Source organism: Glandiceps talaboti, chromosome 1 (genome assembly GCF_964340395.1).
Source record: "Glandiceps talaboti chromosome 1, keGlaTala1.1, whole genome shotgun sequence".
In the NCBI taxonomy this organism is placed as follows: Eukaryota; Metazoa; Hemichordata; class Enteropneusta; family Spengelidae; genus Glandiceps; species Glandiceps talaboti.
In genome coordinates this window covers 35,210,339-35,237,331 of record NC_135549.1, presented here as the reverse complement: position 1 = coordinate 35,237,331, position 26,993 = coordinate 35,210,339, and the positions used below count along the sequence as shown (strand labels likewise).

At 38.1% G+C, this 26,993-nt stretch overlaps 1 protein-coding gene across 5 annotated transcripts in view; it reads right to left on the bottom strand.

The window, feature by feature from the left end:
• Positions 1–26,750, bottom strand: part of LOC144451224 (AP-5 complex subunit beta-1-like) — a 219,229-nt gene extending 192,479 nt beyond the window's left edge. For all 5 annotated transcript variants that reach the window (XR_013482294.1, XM_078142207.1, XM_078142058.1 and 2 more), the window contains exons 1-3: positions 26,578–26,750; positions 23,296–23,390; positions 1,454–1,571 (exon numbers count right to left, since the gene is read on the bottom strand). Coding sequence is in view for 4 of the 5 variants with exons in the window: in XM_078142207.1 (XP_077998333.1) it covers positions 1,454–1,571; positions 23,296–23,390; positions 26,578–26,742 (378 nt within the window). In the remaining variant the exon portion in view is untranslated. The remainder of the gene's footprint in view (positions 1–1,453; positions 1,572–23,295; positions 23,391–26,577) is intronic.
• Positions 26,751–26,993: the final 243 nt, after the last annotated feature.

Genomic DNA, 26,993 nt, shown 5'->3' with positions numbered 1-26,993 from the left:
TGACAAAATGTCATGTTTATCACACACACACATACATACATACATACATACATACATACATACATACATATATACATACAGACAGACATACATACATACATACATACATACATACATACATACACACACACACACATACATACATACATACATACATACATACATACATACACACACATACACACACACATACATACATACATACACACATACATACACACACATACATACGTACGTACGTACGTACATACATACATACATACATACATACATACACACACACACACACACACATACATACATACATACACACACGTACGTACGTACGTACGTACATACATACATACATACATACATACACACACACACACACACATACATACACACACACGTACGTACACACGTACACACACACACATACATACGTACGTACATACATACATACATACATACATACATACATACACACACACACATACATACATACACACACACACACACACATACATACACACACACGTACGTACACACGTACACACACACACATACATACGTACGTACGTACGTACATACATACATACATACATACATACATACATACACACACACACACACACACATACATACATACATACATACACACACACGTACGTACGTACGTACGTACTTACGTACGTACGTACGTACGTACTTACGTACGTACGTAAGTACGTACATACATACATACATACATACACACACACACACACACACACACACACATACATACACACACACGTACGTACGTACGTACGTACGTACGTACGTACGTACATACATACATACATACATACATACATACATACATACGGTTATAAAACAATATATACAAATGTAATACAATACAGTACAGTATAAAATTGTGATAAAACAGTCAAAACAGAAAAGGTTTCATTAAAATCACAAATCGTAAAATGGTTAGAGGTAAAATTCTGGAGATGCACTGCTTTTGGATAAAAGCTATTCTTAAAACATACACTTCTCTATGACCTAAAATGTTTCCCAAAGGGAAGCAATTCAAAAAGATTATGTGCTGGGTCTGATACATCTACAATGATATGTTTGCATTTGCCAAACAAACGAGCATAATACATTTTTTTGTACATGCATATTGACTCAATAAAAGGTAAATCACTGCCAATAACTTTGGCACCGGTTTTGACTATTACAAGACTAGATCAAATACATTGCAATTCTAATAAATTGAACGTGATACAATCTTGTATTGAGTAAATCTGACTACAAGTTCACAGACACAGTTATGAATGAGAATGTCTACTCACAACTGTCAACGCATGTAACAGAAATTAGAAGTGAATCCTAGGTCACCCCTAATGTTGTTGATGACATGGTAGAATTCTCTTATCAAACAGAAAATTTTTGACACTGAGAGAAAAAATTGAATACAACTTACCAATTGTTCATGTTGAATCAATATTGTTGTTATGGTTACCAGGATATGATTCTTGTAGATTGATTCAGACTCTGTCTCATCGAAGATGTTTTTTAGTGATCCAATTGTTTGTTCTACACTGGACATTAATAATAAACATTGTACATGTAGGTGTTAGAGGTGTGTATTCTAGTACACCTACAACAGTTCCATTTTGGCACCACTAATTCTAATACAATGTATACCTACAACCCTTCCTTTACCCACCACTATATTCTAGTATACCTACAACCATTCCTTTACCCACCACTATATTCTAGTATACCTACAACCCTTCCTTTACCCACCACTATATTCTAGTATACCTACAACTCTTCCTTTACCCACCACTATATTTTAGTATACCTACAACCCTTCCTTTACCCACCACTATATTCTAGTATACCTACAACCCTTCCTTTACCCACCACTATATTCTAGTATACCTACAACCCTTCCTTTACCCACCACTACATGTATATTCTAGTATACCTACAACCGTTCCTTTACCCACCACTATATTCTAGTATACCTACAACTCTTCCTTTACCCACCACTATATTCTAGTATACCTACAACCCTTCCTTTACCCACCACTATATTCTAGTATACCTACAACCCTTCCTTTACCCACCACTATATTCTAGTAAACCTACAACCCTTCCTTTACCCACCACTACATGTATATTCTAGTATACCTACAACCCTTCCTTTACCCACCACTATATTCTATTATACCTACAACCCTTCCTTTACCCACCACTACATGTATATTCTAGTATACCTACAACCCTTCCTTTACCCACCACTATATTCTAGTATACCTTCAACCCTTCCTTTACCCACCACTATAATCTAGTATACCTACAACCCTTCCTTTACCCACCACTATATTCTAGTATACCTACAACCCTTCCTTTACCCACCACTATATTCTAGTATACCTACAACCCTTCCTTTACCCAACACTATATTCTAGTATACCTACAACCCTTCCTTTACCCACCACTACATGTATATTCTAGGATACCTACAACCCTTCCTTTACCCACCACTACATGTATATTCTAGTATACCTACAACTCTTCCTTTACCCACCACTATATTCTAGTATAACTACAACCCTTCATTTACCCACCACTATATTCTAGTATACCTACAACCCTTCCTTTACCCACCACTATATTCTAGTATACCTACAACCCTTCCTTTACCCACCACTACATGTATATTCTAGTATACCTACAACTCTTCCTTTACCCACCACTATATTCTAGTATACCTACAACCCTTCCTTTACCCACCACTATATTCTAGTATACCTTCAACCCTTCCTTTACCCACCACTATATTCTAGTATACTTACAACCCTTCCTTTACCCACCACTATATTCTAGTATACCTACAACCCTTCCTTTACCCACCACTATATTCTAGTATACCTACAACCCTTCCTTTACCCACCACTATATTCTAGTATACCTACAACCCTTCCTTTACCCACCACTACATGTATATTCTAGTATACCTACAACCGTTCCTTTACCCACCACTATATTCTAGTATACCTACAACCGTTCCTTTACCCACCACTATATTCTAGTATACATACAACCCTTCCTTTACCCACCACTATATTCTAGTATACCTACAACCCTTCCTTTACCCACCACTATATTCTAGTATACATACAACCCTTCCTTTACCCATCACTATATTCTAGTATACCTACAACCCTTCCTTTACCCACCACTATATTCTAGTATACCTACAACCCTTCCTTTACCCACCACTACATGTATATTCTAGTATACCTACAACCCTTCCTTTACCCACCACTATAATCTAGTATACATACAACCCTTCCTTTACCCACCACTACATGTATATTCTAGTATACCTACCCTTCCTTTACCCACCGCTATATTCTAGTATACCTACCCTTCCTTTACCCACCACTATATTCTAGTATACCTACAACCCTTCCTTTACCCACCACTACATTCTAGTATACCTACAACCCTTCCTTTACCCACCACTATATTCTAGTATACCTACAACCCTTCCTTTACCCACCACTACATGTATATTCTAGTATACCTACAACTCTTCCTTTACCCACCACTATATTCTAGTATACCTACAACCCTTCCTTTACCCACCCCTATATTCTAGTATACCTACAACCCTTCCTTTACCCACCACTACATGTATATTCTAGTATACCTACAACCTTTCCTTTACCCACCACTATATTCTTGTATACCTACAACCCTTCCTTTACCCACCACTATATTCTAGTATGCCTACAACCCTTCCTTTACCCACCACTATATACTAGTATGCCTACAACTCTTCCTTTACCCACCACTATATTTTAGTATACCTTCAACCCCTTCTTTACCCACCACTACATGTATATTCTAGTATACCTACAACTCTTCCTTTACCCACCACTACATGTATATTCTAGTATACCTACAACCCTTCCTTTACCCACCACTACATGTATATTCTAGTATACCTACAACCCTTCCTTTACCCACCACTATTTTCTAGTATACCTTCAACCCTTCCTTTACCCACCACTCTATTCTAGTATACCTACAACCATTCCTTTACCCACCACTACATGTATATTCTAGTATACCTACAACCCTTCCTTTACCCACCACTACATGTATATTCTAGTATACCTACAACCCTTCCTTTACCCACCACTATATTCTAGTATACCTACAACCCTTCCTTTACCCACCACGATATTCTAGTATACCTACCCTTCCTTTACCCACCACTATATTCTAGTATACCTACAACCCTTCCTTTACCCACCACTACATGTATATTCTAGTATACCTACAACTCTTCCTTTACCCATCACTATATTCTAGTATACCTACAACCCTTCCTTTACCCACCACTATATTCTTGTATACCTACAACCCTTCCTTTACCCACCACTATATTCTAGTATACCTACAACCCTTCCTTTACCCACCACTATATTCTAGTATACCTACAACTCTTCCTTTACCCACCACTATATTTTAGTATACCTACAACCCTTCCTTTACCCACCACTTTATTCTAGTATACCTTCAAACCTTCCTTTACCCACCACTACATGTATATTCTAGTATACCTACAACTCTTCCTTTACCCACCACTACATGTATATTCTAGTATACCTACAAGTCTTCCTTTACCCACCACTACATGTATATTCTAGTATACCTACAACCCTTCCTTACCCACCACTATATTCTAGTATACCTACAACCCTTCCTTTACCCACCACTACATGTATATTCTAGTATACCTACAACCCTTATTTTACCCACCACTATATTCTAGTATACCTACAACCCTTCCTTTACCCACCACTATATTGTAGTATATCTACAACCCTTCCTTTACCCACCACTATATTCTAGTATACCTACAACCCTTCCTTTACCCACCACTATATTCTAGTATACCTACAACCCTTCCTTTACCCACCACTATATTCTAGTATACCTACAACTCTTCCTTTACCCACCACTATATTCTAGTATACCTACAACTCTTCCTTTACCCACAACTATATTCTAGTATACCTACAACCCTTCCTTTACCCACCACTATATTCTAGTATACCTACAACCCTTCCTTTACCCACCACTATATTCTAGTATACCTACAACCCTTCCTTTACCCACCACTATATTCTAGTATACCTACAACCCTTCCTTTACCCACCACTATATTCTAGTATACCTACAACCCTTCCTTTACCCACCACTACATGTATATTCTAGTATACCTACAACCCTTCCTTTACCCACCACTACATGTATATTCTAGTATACCTACAACCCTTCCTTTACCCACCACTACATGTATATTCTAGTATACCTACAACTCTTCCTTTACCCACCACTATATTCTAGTATACCTACAACCCTTCCTTTACCCACCACTATATTCTAGTATACCTACAACCCTTCCTTTACCCACCACTATATTCTAGTATACATACAACCCTTCCTTTACCCACCACTACATGTATATTCTAGTATACCTACCCTTCCTTTACCCACCACTATATTCTAGTATACCTACAACCCTTCCTTTACCCACCACTATATTCTAGTATACCTACAACCCTTCCTTTACCCACCACTATATTCTAGTATACCTACAACCCTTCCTTTACCCACCACTATATTCTAGTATACCTACAACCCTTCCTTTACCCACCACTATATTCTAGTATACCTACAACTCTTCCTTTACCCACCACTATATTCTAGTATACCTACAACTCTTCCTTTACCCACCACTATATTCTAGTATACATACAACCCTTCCTTTACCCACCACTACATGTATATTCTAGTATACCTACAACCCTTCCTTTACCCACCACTATATTCTAGTATACCTACAACCATTCCTTTACCCACCACTATATTCTAGTATACCTACAACCCTTCCTTTACCCACCACTACATGTATATTCTAGTATACCTACAACTCTTCCTTTACCCACCACTATATTCTAGTATACCAACAACCCTTCCTTTACCCACCACTATATTCTAGTATACATACAACCCTTCCTTTACCCACCACTACATGTATATTCTAGTATACCTACCCTTCCTTTACCCACCACTATATTCTAGTATACCTACAACCCTTCCTTTACCCACCACTATATTCTAGTATACCTACAACCCTTCCTTTACCCACCACTATATTCTAGTATACCTACAACTCTTCCTTTACCCATCACTATATTCTAGTATACCTACAACCCTTCCTTTACCCACCACTATATTCTTGTATACCTACAACCCTTCCTTTACCCACCACTATATTCTAGTATACCTACAACCCTTCCTTTACCCACCACTATATTCTAGTATACCTACAACTCTTCCTTTACCCACCACTATATTTTAGTATACCTACAACCCTTCCTTTACCCACCACTTTATTCTAGTATACCTTCAAACCTTCCTTTACCCACCACTACATGTATATTCTAGTATACCTACAACTCTTCCTTTACCCACCACTACATGTATATTCTAGTATACCTACAAGTCTTCCTTTACCCACCACTACATGTATATTCTAGTATACCTACAACTCTTCCTTTACCCACCACTATATTCTAGTATACCTACAACTCTTCCTTTACCCACCACTATATTCTAGTATACCTACAACCCTTCCTTTACCCACCACTATATTCTAGTATACCTACAACTCTTCCTTTACCCACCACTACATGTATATTCTAGTATACCTTCAACTCTTCCTTTACCCACCACTATATTCTAGTATACCTTCAACCCTTCCTTTACCCACCACTATATTCTAGTATACCTACAACCCTTCCTTTACCCACCACTATATTCTAGTATACCTTCAACCCTTCCTTTACCCACCACTATATTCTAGTATACCTACAACCCTTCCTTTACCCACCACTACATGTATATTCTAGTATACCTACAACCCTTCCTTTACCCACCACTACATGTATATTCTAGTATACCTACAACCGTTCCTTTACCCACCACTATATTCTAGTATACCTACAACTCTTCCTTTACCCACCACTATATTCTAGTATACCTACAACCCTTCCTTTACCCACCACTATATTCTAGTATACCTACAACCCTTCCTTTACCCACCACTATATTCTAGTAAACCTACAACCCTTCCTTTACCCACCACTACATGTATATTCTAGTATACCTACAACCCTTCCTTTACCCACCACTATATTCTAGTATACCTACAACCCTTCCTTTACCCACCACTACATGTATATTCTAGTATACCTACAACCCTTCCTTTACCCACCACTATATTCTAGTATACCTTCAACCCTTCCTTTACCCACCACTATAATCTAGTATACCTACAACCCTTCCTTTAACGACCACTATATTCTAGTATACCTACAACCCTTCCTTTACCCACCACTATATTCTAGTATACCTACAACCCTTCCTTTACCCACCACTATATTCTAGTATACCTACAACCCTTCCTTTACCCACCACTATATTCTAGTATACCTACAACCCTTCCTTTACCCACCACTACATGTATATTCTAGGATACCTACAACCCTTCCTTTACCCACCACTACATGTATATTCTAGTATACCTACAACTCTTCCTTTACCCACCACTATATTCTAGTATACCTACAACCCTTCATTTACCCACCACTATATTCTAGTATACCTACAACCCTTCCTTTACCCACCACTATATTCTAGTATACCTACAACCCTTCCTTTACCCACCACTACATGTATATTCTAGTATACCTACAACTCTTCCTTTACCCACCACTATATTCTAGTATACCTACAACCCTTCCTTTACCCACCACTATATTCTAGTATACCTTCAACCCTTCCTTTACCCACCACTATATTCTAGTATACTTACAACCCTTCCTTTACCCACCACTATATTGTAGTATACCTACAACCCTTCCTTTACCCACCACTATAATCTAGTATACATACAACCCTTCCTTTACCCACCACTATATTCTAGTATACCTACAACCCTTCCTCCTTTACCCACCACTATATTCTAGTATACCTACAACCCTTCCTTTACCCACCACTACATGTATATTCTAGGATACCTACAACCCTTCCTTTACCCACCACTACATGTATATTCTAGTATACCTACAACTCTTCCTTTACCCACCACTATATTCTAGTATACCTACAACCCTTCATTTACCCACCACTATATTCTAGTATACCTACAACCCTTCCTTTACCCACCACTATATTCTAGTATACCTACAACCCTTCCTTTACCCACCACTACATGTATATTCTAGTATACCTACAACTCTTCCTTTACCCACCACTATATTCTAGTATACCTACAACCCTTCCTTTACCCACCACTATATTCTAGTATACCTTCAACCCTTCCTTTACCCACCACTATATTCTAGTATACTTACAACCCTTCCTTTACCCACCACTATATTCTAGTATACCTACAACCCTTCCTTTACCCACCACTATATTCTAGTATACCTACAACCCTTCCTTTACCCACCACTATATTCTAGTATACCTACAACCCTTCCTTTACCCACCACTACATGTATATTCTAGTATACCTACAACCGTTCCTTTACCCACCACTATATTCTAGTATACCTACAACCGTTCCTTTACCCACCACTATATTCTAGTATACGTACAATCCTTCCTTTACCCACCACTATATTCTAGTATACCTACAACCCTTCCTTTACCCACCACTATATTCTAGTATACATACAACCCTTCCTTTACCCATCACTATATTCTAGTATACCTACAACCCTTCCTTTACCCACCACTATATTCTAGTATACCTACAACCCTTCCTTTACCCACCACTACATGTATATTCTAGTATACCTACAACCCTTCCTTTACCCACCACTATAATCTAGTATACATACAACCCTTCCTTTACCCACCACTACATGTATATTCTAGTATACCTACCCTTCCTTTACCCACCACTATATTCTAGTATACCTACAACCCTTCCTTTACCCACCGCTATATTCTAGTATACCTACCCTTCCTTTACCCACCACTATATTCTAGTATACCTACAACCCTTCCTTTACCCACCACTACATTCTAGTATACCTACAACCCTTCCTTTACCCACCACTACATGTATATTCTAGTATACCTACAACTCTTCCTTTACCCACCACTATATTCTAGTATACCTACAACCCTTCCTTTACCCACCCCTATATTCTAGTATACCTACAACCCTTCCTTTACCCACCACTACATGTATATTCTAGTATACCTACAACCTTTCCTTTACCCACCACTATATTCTTGTATACCTACAACCCTTCCTTTACCCACCACTATATTCTAGTATGCCTACAACCCTTCCTTTACCCACCACTATATACTAGTATGCCTACAACTCTTCCTTTACCGACCACTATATTTTAGTATACCTTCAACCCTTTCTTTACCCACCACTACATGTATATTCTAGTATACCTACAACTCTTCCTTTACCCACCACTACATGTATATTCTAGTATACCTACAACCCTTCCTTTACCCACCACTACATGTATATTCTAGTATACCTACAACCCTTCCTTTACCCACCACTATTTTCTAGTATACCTTCAACCCTTCCTTTACCCACCACTCTATTCTAGTATACCTACAACCCTTCCTTTACCCACCACTACATGTATATTCTAGTATACCTTCAACCCTTCCTTTACCCACCACTACATGTATATTCTAGTATACCTACAACCCTTCCTTTACCCACCACTATATTCTAGTATACCTACAACTCTTCCTTTACCCACCACTATATTCTAGTATACCTACAACCCTTCATTTACCCACCACTATATTCTAGTATACCTACAACCCTTCCTTTACCCACCACTATATTCTAGTATACCTACAACCCTTCCTTTACCCACCACTACATGTATATTCTAGTATACCTACAACTCTTCCTTTACCCACCACTATATTCTAGTATACCTACAACCCTTCCTTTACCCACCACTATATTCTAGTATACCTTCAACCCTTCCTTTACCCACCACTATATTCTAGTATACTTACAACCCTTCCTTTACCCACCACTATATTCTAGTATACCTACAACCCTTCCTTTACCCACCACTATATTCTAGTATACCTACAACCCTTCCTTTACCCACCACTATATTCTAGTATACCTACAACCCTTCCTTTACCCACCACTACATGTATATTCTAGTATACCTACAACCGTTCCTTTACCCACCACTATATTCTAGTATACCTACAACCGTTCCTTTACCCACCACTATATTCTAGTATACGTACAATCCTTCCTTTACCCACCACTATATTCTAGTATACCTACAACCCTTCCTTTACCCACCACTATATTCTAGTATACATACAACCCTTCATTTACCCATCACTATATTCTAGTATACCTACAACCCTTCCTTTACCCACCACTATATTCTAGTATACCTACAACCCTTCCTTTACCCACCACTACATGTATATTCTAGTATACCTACAACCCTTCCTTTACCCACCACTATAATCTAGTATACATACAACCCTTCCTTTACCCACCACTACATGTATATTCTAGTATACCTACCCTTCCTTTACCCACCACTATATTCTAGTATACCTACAACCCTTCCTTTACCCACCGCTATATTCTAGTATACCTACCCTTCCTTTACCCACCACTATATTCTAGTATACCTACAACCCTTCCTTTACCCACCACTACATGTATATTCTAGTATACCTACAACCCTTCCTTTACCCACCACTATATTCTAGTATACCTACAACCCTTCCTTTACCCACCACTACATGTATATTCTAGTATACCTACAACCCTTATTTTACCCACCACTATATTCTAGCATACCTACAACCCTTCCTTTACCCACCACTATATTGTAGTATACCTACAACCCTTCCTTTACCCACCACTATATTCTAGTATACCTACAACCCTTCCTTTACCCACCACTACATGTATATTCTAGTATACCTACAACCCTTCCTTTACCCACCACTATATTCTAGTATACCTACAACCATTCCTTTACCCACCACTATATTCTAGTATACCTACAACCCTTCCTTTACCCACCACTACATGTATATTCTAGTATACCTACAACTCTTCCTTTACCCACCACTATATTCTAGTATACCAACAACCCTTCCTTTACCCACCACTATATTCTAGTATACATACAACCCTTCCTTTACCCACCACTACATGTATATTCTAGTATACCTACCCTTCCTTTACCCACCACTATATTCTAGTATACCTACAACCCTTCCTTTACCCACCACTATATTCTAGTATACCTACAACCCTTCCTTTACCCACCACTATATTCTAGTATACCTACAACTCTTCCTTTACCCACCACTATATTCTAGTATACCTACAACTCTTCCTTTACCCACCACTATATTCTAGTATACCTACAACCCTTCCTTTACCCACCACTATATTCTAGTATACCTACAACCCTTCCTTTACCCACCACTATATTCTAGTATACCTACAACCCTTCCTTTACCCACCACTATATTCTAGTATACCTACAACCCTTCCTTTACCCACCACTACATGTATATTCTAGTATACCTACAACTCTTCCTTTACCCACCACTATATTCTAGTATACCAACAACTCTTCCTTTACCCACCACTATATTCTAGTATACCTACAACCCTTCCTTTACCCACCACTACATGTATATTCTAGTATACCTACAACTCTTCCTTTACCCACCACTATATTCTAGTATACCTACAACTCTTCCTTTACCCACCACTATATTCTAGTATACCTACAACCCTTCCTTTACCCACCACTATATTCTAGTATACCTACAACTCTTCCTTTACCCACCACTACATGTATATTCTAGTATACCTTCAACTCTTCCTTTACCCACCACTATATTCTAGTATACCTTCAACCCTTCCTTTACCCACCACTATATTCTAGTATACCTACAACCCTTCCTTTACCCACCACTATATTCTAGTATACCTTCAACCCTTCCTTTACCCACCACTATATTCTAGTACAACCCTTCCTTTACCCACCACTACATGTATATTCTAGTATACCTACAACCCTTCCTTTACCCACCACTACATGTATATTCTAGTATACCTACAACTCTTCCTTTACCCACCACTATATTCTAGTATACCTACAACCCTTCCTTTACCCACCACTATATTCTAGTATACCTACAACCCTTCCTTTACCCACCACTATATTCTAGTATACCTACAACCCTTCCTTTACCCACCACTACATGTATATTCTAGTATACCTACAACTCTTCCTTTACCCACCACTATATTCTAGTATACCTACAACTCTTCCTTTACCCACCACTATATTCTAGTATACCTACAACCCTTCCTTTACCCACCACTATATTCTAGTATACCTACAACTCTTTCCTTTACCCACCACTATATTTTAGTATACCTTCAACCATTCCTTTACCCACCACTACATGTATATTCTAGTATACCTACAACTCTTCCTTTACCCACCACTACATGTATATTCTAGTATACCTACAACTCTTCCTTTACCCACCACTACATGTATATTCTAGTATACCTACAACTCTTCCTTTACCCACCACTATATTCTAGTATACCTACAACCCTTCCTTTACCCACCCCTATATTCTAGTATACCTACAACCCTTCCTTTACCCACCACTACATGTATATTCTAGTATACCTACAACCTTTCCTTTACCCACCACTATATTCTTGTATACCTACAACCCTTCCTTTACCCACCACTATATTCTAGTATGCCTACAACCCTTCCTTTACCCACCACTATATACTAGTATGCCTACAACTCTTCCTTTACCGACCACTATATTTTAGTATACCTTCAACCCTTTCTTTACCCACCACTACATGTATATTCTAGTATACCTACAACTCTTCCTTTACCCACCACTACATGTATATTCTAGTATACCTACAACCCTTCCTTTACCCACCACTACATGTATATTCTAGTATACCTACAACCCTTCCTTTACCCACCACTATTTTCTAGTATACCTTCAACCCTTCCTTTACCCACCACTCTATTCTAGTATACCTACAACCCTTCCTTTACCCACCACTACATGTATATTCTAGTATACCTTCAACCCTTCCTTTACCCACCACTACATGTATATTCTAGTATACCTACAACCCTTCCTTTACCCACCACTATATTCTAGTATACCTACAACCCTTCCTTTACCCACCACTATATTCTAGTATACCTACCCTTCCTTTACCCACCACTATATTCTAGTATACCTACAACCCTTCCTTTACCCACCACTACATGTATATTCTAGTATACCTACAACTCTTCCTTTACCCATCACTATATTCTAGTATACCTACAACCCTTCCTTTACCCACCACTATATTCTTGTATACCTACAACCCTTCCTTTACCCACCACTATATTCTAGTATACCTACAACCCTTCCTTTACCCACCACTATATTCTAGTATACCTACAACTCTTCCTTTACCCACCACTATATTTTAGTATACCTACAACCCTTCCTTTACCCACCACTTTATTCTAGTATACCTTCAAACCTTCCTTTACCCACCACTACATGTATATTCTAGTATACCTACAACTCTTCCTTTACCCACCACTACATGTATATTCTAGTATACCTACAAGTCTTCCTTTACCCACCACTACATGTATATTCTAGTATACCTACAACCCTTCCTTTACCCACCACTATATTCTAGTATACCTACAACCCTTCCTTTACCCACCACTACATGTATATTCTAGTATACCTACAACCCTTATTTTACCCACCACTATATTCTAGCATACCTACAACCCTTCCTTTACCCACCACTATATTGTAGTATACCTACAACCCTTCCTTTACCCACCACTATATTCTAGTATACCTACAACCCTTCCTTTACCCACCACTACATGTATATTCTAGTATACCTACAACCCTTCCTTTACCCACCACTATATTCTAGTATACCTACAACCATTCCTTTACCCACCACTATATTCTAGTATACCTACAACCCTTCCTTTACCCACCACTACATGTATATTCTAGTATACCTACAACTCTTCCTTTACCCACCACTATATTCTAGTATACCAACAACCCTTCCTTTACCCACCACTATATTCTAGTATACATACAACCCTTCCTTTACCCACCACTACATGTATATTCTAGTATACCTACCCTTCCTTTACCCACCACTATATTCTAGTATACCTACAACCCTTCCTTTACCCACCACTATATTCTAGTATACCTACAACCCTTCCTTTACCCACCACTATATTCTAGTATACCTACAACTCTTCCTTTACCCACCACTATATTCTAGTATACCTACAACTCTTCCTTTACCCACCACTATATTCTAGTATACCTACAACCCTTCCTTTACCCACCACTATATTCTAGTATACCTACAACCCTTCCTTTACCCACCACTATATTCTAGTATACCTACAACCCTTCCTTTACCCACCACTATATTCTAGTATACCTACAACCCTTCCTTTACCCACCACTACATGTATATTCTAGTATACCTACAACTCTTCCTTTACCCACCACTATATTCTAGTATACCAACAACTCTTCCTTTACCCACCACTATATTCTAGTATACCTACAACCCTTCCTTTACCCACCACTACATGTATATTCTAGTATACCTACAACTCTTCCTTTACCCACCACTATATTCTAGTATACCTACAACTCTTCCTTTACCCACCACTATATTCTAGTATACCTACAACCCTTCCTTTACCCACCACTATATTCTAGTATACCTACAACTCTTCCTTTACCCACCACTACATGTATATTCTAGTATACCTTCAACTCTTCCTTTACCCACCACTATATTCTAGTATACCTTCAACCCTTCCTTTACCCACCACTATATTCTAGTATACCTACAACCCTTCCTTTACCCACCACTATATTCTAGTATACCTTCAACCCTTCCTTTACCCACCACTATATTCTAGTACAACCCTTCCTTTACCCACCACTACATGTATATTCTAGTATACCTACAACCCTTCCTTTACCCACCACTACATGTATATTCTAGTATACCTACAACTCTTCCTTTACCCACCACTATATTCTAGTATACCTACAACCCTTCCTTTACCCACCACTATATTCTAGTATACCTACAACCCTTCCTTTACCCACCACTATATTCTAGTATACCTACAACCCTTCCTTTACCCACCACTACATGTATATTCTAGTATACCTACAACTCTTCCTTTACCCACCACTATATTCTAGTATACCTACAACTCTTCCTTTACCCACCACTATATTCTAGTATACCTACAACCCTTCCTTTACCCACCACTATATTCTAGTATACCTACAACTCTTTCCTTTACCCACCACTATATTTTAGTATACCTTCAACCATTCCTTTACCCACCACTACATGTATATTCTAGTATACCTACAACTCTTCCTTTACCCACCACTACATGTATATTCTAGTATACCTACAACTCTTCCTTTACCCACCACTACATGTATATTCTAGTATACCTACAACCCTTCCTTTACCCACCACTACATGTATTTTCTAGTATACCTACAACCCTTCCTTTACCCACCACTATATTCTAGTATACCTACAACTCTTCCTTTACCCACCACTATATTCTAGTATACCTACAACCCTTCCTTTACCCACCACTATATTCTAGTATACCTACAACCCTTCCTTTACCCACCACTATATTCTAGTATACCTTCAACCCTTCCTTTACCCATCACTATATTCTAGTTATGTTATATTGTTATGTTTAATTATTAAAGTGTCATGTGTGGACTTACCCATAGCCACACCCAGCCCCTAGGGCTTACAAGACACTAAAGTAATACAAATCTTTAACTTATGAATAAGTAAGCGTACATATTTAAACATTGTACATAAATTCCTTTCTCTTACAAAAAGCATCGCTAACAAAATTTGCTAGGTCAAATGGCATGTTTGTCATTAAAAAATCTAAGTTTTCGACAACGTCTCTTGTGTCAAAGTGAGGAGATATTTCCCTAGCTTTTGAAAACAGAAACTCTCGAAATTCATGATAAAGTCCACAGTGAAAAAGGAAATGTATCTCATCTTCAACTGCGTCTTTACAGAAATCACAAAGTCTTTCCTCTCTGTCTAAATTAGACAATCTACCAGTTTCAATTTTTAAAGGAAGAATACCTAGTCTGAGCTGAGCTAAAGGTGATCGCTTACCACGTGACAAATTATACGTTAAATAATTTTCCAGAATTTTCTAGTATACCTACAACCCTTCCTTTACCCACCACTATATTCTAGTATACATACAACCCTTCCTTTACCCACCACTATATTCTAGTATACCTTCAACCCTTCCTTTACCCACCACTCTATTCTAGTATACCTACAACCCTTCCTTTACCCACCACTACATGTATATTCTAGTATACCTACAACTCTTCCTTTACCCACCACTACATGGATATTCTAGTATACCTACCCTTCCTTTACCCACCACTATATACTAGTATACCTACAACCCTTCCTTTACCCACCACTACATGTATATTCTAGTATACCTACAACTCTTCCTTTACCCACCACTATATTCTAGTATACCTACAACCCTTCCTTTACCCACCACTATATTCTTGTATACCTACAACCCTTCCTTTACCCACCACTATATTCTAGTATACCTACAACCCTTCCTTTACCCACCACTATATTCTAGTATACCTACAACTCTTCCTTTACCCACCACTATATTTTAGTATACCTTCAACCCTTCCTTTACCCACCACTACATGTATATTCTAGTATACCTACAACTCTTCCTTTACCCACCACTATATTCTAGTATACCTACAACCCTTCCTTTACCCACCACTATATTCTAGTATACCTACAACCCTTCCTTTACCCACCACTATATTCTAGTATACCTACAACTCTTCCTTTACCCACCACTATATTTTAGTATACCTTCAACCCTTCCTTTACCCACCACTATATTCTAGTATACCTACAACTCTTCCTTTACCCACCACTACATGTATATTCTAGTATACCTACAACTCTTCCTTTACCCACCACTACATGTATATTCTAGTATACCTACAACTCTTCCTTTACCCACCACTACATGTATATTCTAGTATACCTACAACCCTTCCTTTACCCACCACTACATGTATTTTCTAGTATACCTACAACCCTTCCTTTACCCACCACTATATTCTAGTATACCTACAACTCTTCCTTTACCCACCACTATATTCTAGTATACCTACAACCCTTCCTTTACCCACCACTATATTCTAGTATACCTACAACCCTTCCTTTACCCACCACTATATTCTAGTATACCTTCAACCCTTCCTTTACCCATCACTATATTCTAGTTATGTTATATTGTTATGTTTAATTATTAAAGTGTCATGTGTGGACTTACCCATAGCCACACCCAGCCCCTAGGGCTTACAAGACACTAAAGTAATACAAATCTTTAACTTATGAATAAGTAAGCGTACATATTTAAACATTGTACATAAATTCCTTTCTCTTACAAAAAGCATCGCTAACAAATTTTGCTAGGTCAAATGGCATGTTTGTCATTAAAAAATCTAAGTTTTCGACAACGTCTCTTGTGTCAAAGTGAGGAGATATTTCCCTAGCTTTTGAAAACAGAAACTCTCGAAATTCATGATAAAGTCCACAGTGAAAAAGGAAATGTATCTCATCTTCAACTGCGTCTTTACAGAAATCACAAAGTCTTTCCTCTCTGTCTAAATTAGACAATCTACCAGTTTCAATTTTTAAAGGAAGAATACCTAGTCTGAGCTGAGCTAAAGGTGATCGCTTACCACGTGACAAATTATACGTTAAATAATTTTCCAGAATTTTCTAGTATACCTACAACCCTTCCTTTACCCACCACTATATTCTAGTATACATACAACCCTTCCTTTACCCACCACTATATTCTAGTATACCTTCAACCCTTCCTTTACCCACCACTCTATTCTAGTATACCTACAACCCTTCCTTTACCCACCACTACATGTATATTCTAGTATACCTACAACTCTTCCTTTACCCACCACTATATTCTAGTATACCTTCAACCCTTCCTTTACCCACCACTATATTCTAGTATACCTACAACCCTTCCTTTACCCGCCACTATATTCTAGTATACCTACAACCCTTCCTTTACCCACCACTCTATTCTAGTATACATACAACCCTTCCTTTACCCACCACTACATGTATATTCTAGTATACCTACAACTCTTCCTTTACCCACCACTATATTCTAGTATACCTTCAACCCTTCCTTTACCCACCACTATATTCTAGTATACCTACAACCCTTCCTTTACCCGCCACTATATTCTAGTATACCTACAACCCTTCCTTTACCCACCACTATATTCTAGTATACATACAACCCTTCCTTTACCCACCACTACATGGATATTCTAGTATACCTACCCTTCCTTTACCCACCACTATATACTAGTATACCTACAACCCTTCCTTTACCCACCACTACATGTATATTCTAGTATACCTACAACTCTTCCTTTACCCACCACTATATTCTAGTATACCTACAACCCTTCCTTTACCCACCACTATATTCTTGTATACCTACAACCCTTCCTTTACCCACCACTATATTCTAGTATACCTACAACCCTTCCTTTACCCACCACTATATTCTAGTATACCTACAACTCTTCCTTTACCCACCACTATATTTTAGTATACCTTCAACCCTTCCTTTACCCACCACTACATGTATATTCTAGTATACCTACAACTCTTCCTTTACCCACCACTATATTCTAGTATACCTACAACCCTTCCTTTACCCACCACTATATTCTAGTATACCTACAAACCTTCCTTTACCCACCACTATATTCTAGTATACGTACAACTCTTCCTTTACCCACCACTATATTTTAGTATACCTTCAACCCTTCCTTTACCCACCACTATATTCTAGTATACCTACAACTCTTCCTTTACCCACCACTACATGTATATTCTAGTATACCTTCAACTCTTCCTTTACCCACCACTATATTCTAGTATACCTTCAACCCTTCCTTTACCCACCACTATATTCTAGTATACCTACAACCCTTCCTTTACCCACCACTATATTCTAGTATACCTTCAACCCTTCCTTTACCCACCACTATATTCTAGTATACCTACAACCCTTCCTTTACCCACCACTACATGTATATTCTAGTATACCTACAACCCTTCCTTTACCCACCACTACATGTATATTCTAGTATACCTACAACTCTTCCTTTACCCACCACTATATTCTAGTATACCTACAACCCTTCCTTTACCCACCACTATATTCTAGTATACCTACAACCCTTCCTTTACCCACCACTATATTCTTGTATACCTACAACCCTTCCTTTACCCACCACTACATGTATATTCTAGTATACCTACAACTCTTCCTTTACCCACCACTATATTCTAGTATACCTACAACTCTTCCTTTACCCACCACTATATTCTAGTATACCTACAACCCTTCCTTTACCCACCACTATATTCTAGTATACCTACAACTCTTCCTTTACCCACCACTATATTTTAGTATACCTACAACCCTTCCTTTACCCACCACTTTATTCTAGTATACCTTCAAACCTTCCTTTACCCACCACTACATGTATATTCTAGTATACCTACAACTCTTCCTTTACCCACCACTACATGTATATTCTAGTATACCTACAAGTCTTCCTTTACCCACCACTACATGTATATTCTAGTATACCTACAACCCTTCCTTTACCCACCACTATATTCTAGTATACCTACAACCCTTCCTTTACCCACCACTACATGTATATTCTAGTATACCTACAACCCTTATTTTACCCACCACTATATTCTAGCATACCTACAACCCTTCCTTTACCCACCACTATATTGTAGTATACCTACAACCCTTCCTTTACCCACCACTATATTCTAGTATACCTACAACCCTTCCTTTACCCACCACTATATTCTAGTATACATACAACCCTTCCTTTACCCACCACTATATTCTAGTATACCTTCAACCCTTCCTTTACCCACCACTCTATTCTAGTATACCTACAACCCTTCCTTTACCCACCACTACATGTATATTCTAGTATACCTACAACTCTTCCTTTACCCACCACTATATTCTAGTATACCTTCAACCCTTCCTTTACCCACCACTATATTCTAGTATACCTACAACCCTTCCTTTACCCGCCACTATATTCTAGTATACCTACAACCCTTCCTTTACCCACCACTATATTCTAGTATACATACAACCCTTCCTTTACCCACCACTACATGGATATTCTAGTATACCTACCCTTCCTTTACCCACCACTATATACTAGTATACCTACAACCCTTCCTTTACCCACCACTACATGTATATTCTAGTATACCTACAACTCTTCCTTTACCCACCACTATATTCTAGTATACCTACAACCCTTCCTTTACCCACCACTATATTCTTGTATACCTACAACCCTTCCTTTACCCACCACTATATTCTAGTATACCTACAACCCTTCCTTTACCCACCACTATATTCTAGTATACCTACAACTCTTCCTTTACCCACCACTATATTTTAGTATACCTTCAACCCTTCCTTTACCCACCACTACATGTATATTCTAGTATACCTACAACTCTTCCTTTACCCACCACTATATTCTAGTATACCTACAACCCTTCCTTTACCCACCACTATATTCTAGTATACCTACAACCCTTCCTTTACCCACCACTATATTCTAGTATACCTACAACTCTTCCTTTACCCACCACTATATTTTAGTATACCTTCAACCCTTCCTTTACCCACCACTACATGTATATTCTAGTATACCTACAACTCTTCCTTTACCCACCACTATATTCTAGTATACCTACAACCCTTCCTTTACCCACCACTATATTCTAGTATACCTACAACCCTTCCTTTACCCACCACTATATTCTAGTATACCTACAACCCTTCCTTTACCCACCACTACATGTATATTCTAGTATACCTACAACCGTTCCTTTACCCACCACTACATGTATATTCTAGTATACCTACATCCCTTCCTTTACCCACCACTATATTCTAGTATACCTACAACTCTTCCTTTACCCACCACTATATTCTAGTATACCTACAACCCTTCCTTTACCCACCACTATATTCTAGTATACCACCAACCCTTCCTTTACCCACCACTTTATTCTAGTATACCTACAACCCTTCCTTTACCCACCACTACATGTATATTCTAGTATACCTACAACTCTTCCTTTACCCACCACTACATGTATATTCTAGTATACCTACAACCCTTCCTTTACCCACCACTACATGTATATTCTAGTATACCTACAACCCTTCCTTTACCCACCACTATATTCCAGTATACCTACAACTCTTCCTTTACCCACCACTATATTCTAGTATACCTACAACCCTTCCTTACCCACCACTACATGTATATTCTAGTATACCCACCACTACATCTATATTCTAGTATACCTACAACCCTTCCTTTACCCACCACTATATTCTAGTATACCTACAACTCTTCCTTTACCCACCACTATATTCTAGTATACCTACAACCCTTCCTTTACCCACCACTATATTCTAGTATACCTACAACCCTTCCTTTACCCACCACTATATTCTAGTATACCTACAACCCTTCCTTTACCCACCACTATATTCTAGTATACCTACAACCCTTTCTTTACCCACCACTATATTCTAGTATACCTACAACCCTTCCTTTACCCACCACTATATTCCAGTATACCTACAACCCTTTCTTTACCCACCACTATATTCTAGTATACCTACAACCCTTCCTTTACCCACCACTATATTCTAGTATACCTACCCTTCCTTTACCCACCACTATATTCTAGTATACCTACAACCCTTCCTTTACCCACCACTACATCTATATTCCAGTATACCTACAACCCTTTCTTTACCCACCACTATATTCTAGTATAACTACAACCCTTCCTTTACCCACCACTATATTCTAGTATACCTACAACCCTTCCTTTACCCACCACTATATTCTAGTATACCTACAACCCTTTCTTTACCCACCACTACATGTATATTCTAGTATACCTACAACCCTTCCTTTACCCACCACTACATGTATATTCTAGTATACCTACAACCCTTCCTTTACCCACCACTATATTCTAGTATACCTACAACCCTTCCTTTACCCACCACTATATTCTAGTATACCTACAACCCTTCCTTTACCCACCACTATATATTAGTATACCTTCAACCCTTCCTTTACCCATCACTATATTCTAGTATACCTACAACCCTTCCTTTACCCACCACTATATTCTAGTATACCTACAACCCTTCCTTTACCCACCACTATATTCTAGTATACCTTCAACCCTTCCTGTGGCCTTGTTGCTAGGTATATTTGCAGACATTGTTTGAATAGTTATTCATTTGTCTATTAATCCCTGTTGTTATCTTTGCAATATGCATGATCATTTGGCTGTTGCTATGGGCGTGGTCTTGTTGCTAGGTATGTTTGCATACATTTTTGAATGTTTACTCACTTGCCTTGGTATCATTCGACTTCTATTTCAAAAATTTCTATGTGACCCCTCATTTTTTAACTGATTTTAATTGACAATACTAGTAGGTTAGAGATTTCTTGTACACAGCAAAAGTTTAAAGAGCTTATTTCACATTCTACACTAAAAGCTATATTAACAAGCTTGATCAGATATGTGAACTTTCTTATTATCAATGTATGTACCCAGTCATATGAAATTTGAAACTTGTATTCCTAACAACAACAACAACAAAACCTTCCATTAGAAAAGGTAAAATCTGACAATTACATGTATACTGTACCATAAAAGCAAAATACATTGTAGGTACATGAAGTGTCATTCAAATAATCTGTTTATTCTAAAAAATAACTTTAATTTGTATAAGCATATGACAATTGGTATATTCACGTGCAAGGATAACAACATATTAAATGGCAAAATACCTTGTGTTGTCTGTTAATAAAACCTGTGAATTTTCTTGCAGGATGTTCAACAGCTGAAGTTTGACAAGTTCTCTAATATTTTCACAAAACAATGCCTAAAAGGAAAAATTGTACATATATATATATTATATATAATATATTATATATATATAAATAAAGGTGACTTGATGAACAGGTAGTGTACAAAGTCAGCCTTACTTCCAATCCCAAGGTAAATTACTAACAAACAAAATTTCGGTGCATCTAGCACACCTTCTTCAAGCTATATATATATATATTTAATAAGACTATAATGCTCTGCTATTAATATTTGCATCGAGCACTGTTCTCTCCAGCGAGACACTCATATTCATATATACAAACAGTATGTTACACCCAATCTGTGAAATTGCCCAATTCATGAAATCGGTAGGTAACTTTGCCCAGTTCATGAAGTAGTCAATCGTGTTGCCCTGGTTATGAAGTGGGTATGATAAGATATGCCCAGTACATGAACTGAGCATATTGTATAGGACACACACAAAATAAATATCAATCAAACAATTTTATTATCATGTATTTACAAACTCATCACTTCACAATTCTTATTTTATTATAATTTAGCTTGTGTTTTGTAATAGAGTTCGATAATCAACACCCCAGTTCAAAAAATTCCGCCCCTTTTAGATCATAATCTATACTCTCATTTGCATAAGGTTGACCATTCCATGAACTGGGCAAAGTGACATTGCACATTTCATGAATTGGGCAGTTTCACAGATTTGGTGTAACATATACATGTGGTGCATTTATCTTGTCTTTATTGTGAAATATTATGAAGGAAAAGTGAGCCAACGAATCTGTATCTCATCCTTAACTCTACATAACATGTCATTCAAATTGTGTGCAATCCTGTCATGTACAAATGTATTTTGTTTACTGGATGCACGCTCACCAAATTAGTTACTTGCCATCAAAGTTAAGTCAGGCATTTTCACATTGGGCACAGACAAGAATAGACAGATAGGTAATGGCTATTGTTCGAGGTGTTAATCTGGGAATTAACAGCTCTAACCTAGCCTTGGATACGCTAAAAGGGTCTCTAGCTCTTTTAACGTTACACCGAAAGCTACCAAAGTCCCTCTTCGGGTACTATCGGTGTCTTGTTGTTTAAACAGCACCACATCATCGGTAAGGGTCAAAGATCCGATAGCATTATTTTCAACCAGAAGCTCACAATTTCTGCGGAAACAGCTTGAAAATCAAGTTATTGCCTTGTAAAACTTGCTTGTTTGGGACGGTCAAAATCATGAATATATACTGAACATATTTGATTTTAAAATGCAGAAATATGGAATTTGTTACACACTGTACAACAAATTCTGACGATGGGGCAAGTTGTGTTCTACGGCTCTATAGTAAGTTACACTCTGGGATTTTCGTCAGAAAAGTACATACTTTACTCAATAGTCGTAACATTTCCAACATTTACATGATGGTCTATGTATTCATCACTCATGTCAAAATGAACACACAGGCGGGTTCCCCAATCAATTTACCGGAGCAGAGTTCCCACAGGGGTACAAGTGTGGCCATGATCAAAGTGAAACTGTAGAACGGAAAACATACAAAATGCTTTGAAAATGATGTTTTAACTAATAAAGAAGGCAAGCCAGCTTCACATCATAAAATATCTTCAGTATCATTGTACTTTTTCTTGGAAAACAATGTCGTCTTATTGTATGTTTTGCTTTCCAGCATGGTACTGAGAGTCGATTGTTTTTGTTTTTATTTTGATTCATAACATGCATGTACATGTACCCCTGTCACAATCAACGTAAAAAGACACAACACTAACTTTTGTTGCAACAGTGTTGTGCTTACTGTGACTGGAAAATTACCTGCATCATGCCAAACATATGTTTATGTATATAGTGTCGGTCGACAACACGAGACGGTATGTGTTTACATGTCAACGATATTTGATCTGAGTCGGCTTCAAGTTCTCATGAGAGTTCAAGTGCCAATATTGATTTGATGATTCTGTCAGTAGGATAGCAAACTTTCCCATCGAAATATCGTGTAGTATCGTGTGGTTTGTTGATTTATGTGAGACTATATTGAATTCGGGCAGATTCACACGGTGGAAAGATATTTCCATGACAATAGAGTAATGTTTACCTGAAGCTATGATCAAACAATGGGAGAAGGTTTGTTACCAATCTGTGTATTCTTGTTAGTCTATCTGCTAGACCCCAGATGTTCTTCCAATAGAATACGACACAAAACCAAACATCACTATCGAGGATGGAACATCCAAGGTCTAGCAAATGTCATCAGGATATAAATAACTGCCAATCAGAGAACCACATTAGTGACAAGCACAAACAGAGGACAAAGCTATTTTTTCATGCATATTCATCTTAAGGAGGGCCTTATAAAAATAAACACCAATGCGTTAACTAAAATGTGTCAATGACAAGTCTACACACTCATCAAAAATAATTACCATAAACTGATAAGACATAGTAATGACATAAATGTTTGTCAACACCTGCATGCAGAGATTGAATATATTAAAGTATATATATGCATACATGGCCCGACCCACTAATCTCAATGGAATGTCCGGTCTGAAAATGACATTTGCTAGACTGTTCGGGCAAGCCCTCACTGTGAACTTTGTTCACATATAGTATCGAAAGAAAGCCCAAACATCTAGCAGCAACACTATATTCTTGTCTGTGCATTGGGTAAGTAAGGGTCTCTGCTTTGCCAACACTACCTTATTAATTATTCATGATTACAAATATGGTGTTACTTAGCAGGAAACGCAAATTGCTGTGCAAACAGCTGTAACTATCATGTGTTCAAAGGATGAATGAGTGTGCTGACTCCGTCTCCCCTTGTACATTTACCTCGGCTCCATGCTTGGATGGACCTTTGACTTTAAAAGACCCGAAATACGTGTCGTCGGCAACTGTCGTTAGTACAATACTATAGTACAATACATGTAGGTCAAAGAGGCTTTCATAATCTTTCCGTCTCCCCCAATACATCCATGGTTTTTGATGAAACTTTATCCCTATCTTGTTTTGGTAGGAAAACCAGACCTTTAAATGGTAACAGATACTGAAAACTATAACAAACAGTCAGCCCAGAAATCCTATGCACTGAAATTGGGTTGAGTTGACACTGGGGCGAGTTGAATTTGGGACGAACTGGTTCGTCACTGCACCCTCGTCGACCTACGTTTCCAGCGTCGATCCAATTCAGAGGAAAAAACAATAATATAGAACTCACTTGTAAAATATCTACAACAAATCCCTCTTCATCGGAGCCTTTCTTCGTCAAGAAAGACTGTGGCCCTCTGTTAAAACTGGTAATGTCCTCTAACCACTGAGAGTGTTGTTGTTGCTGCTGCTGCTGCTGTTGTTGTTGCAACTGCTGCTGCATGGCGGCGGCCATTATGAACACACCCTTTGACCTTTTGCAATATTTACAATCGACAGTCTACAGTCTGGACATTCGTCTGCGCAGCCTGTCTGCGCATATTTATCGTGCATTAACGTTGAAATCATACGTCGGTCTAAATATTCATAGAATTTGATGCTTTTATAGAGTTTGAATCTTTAAATACAACATAAACAAACATTATAATGAGTAAGGCTCTCTGAGAAGTGGAAATTCAAGCAAATGTTCGGAAAGAATTACAACAT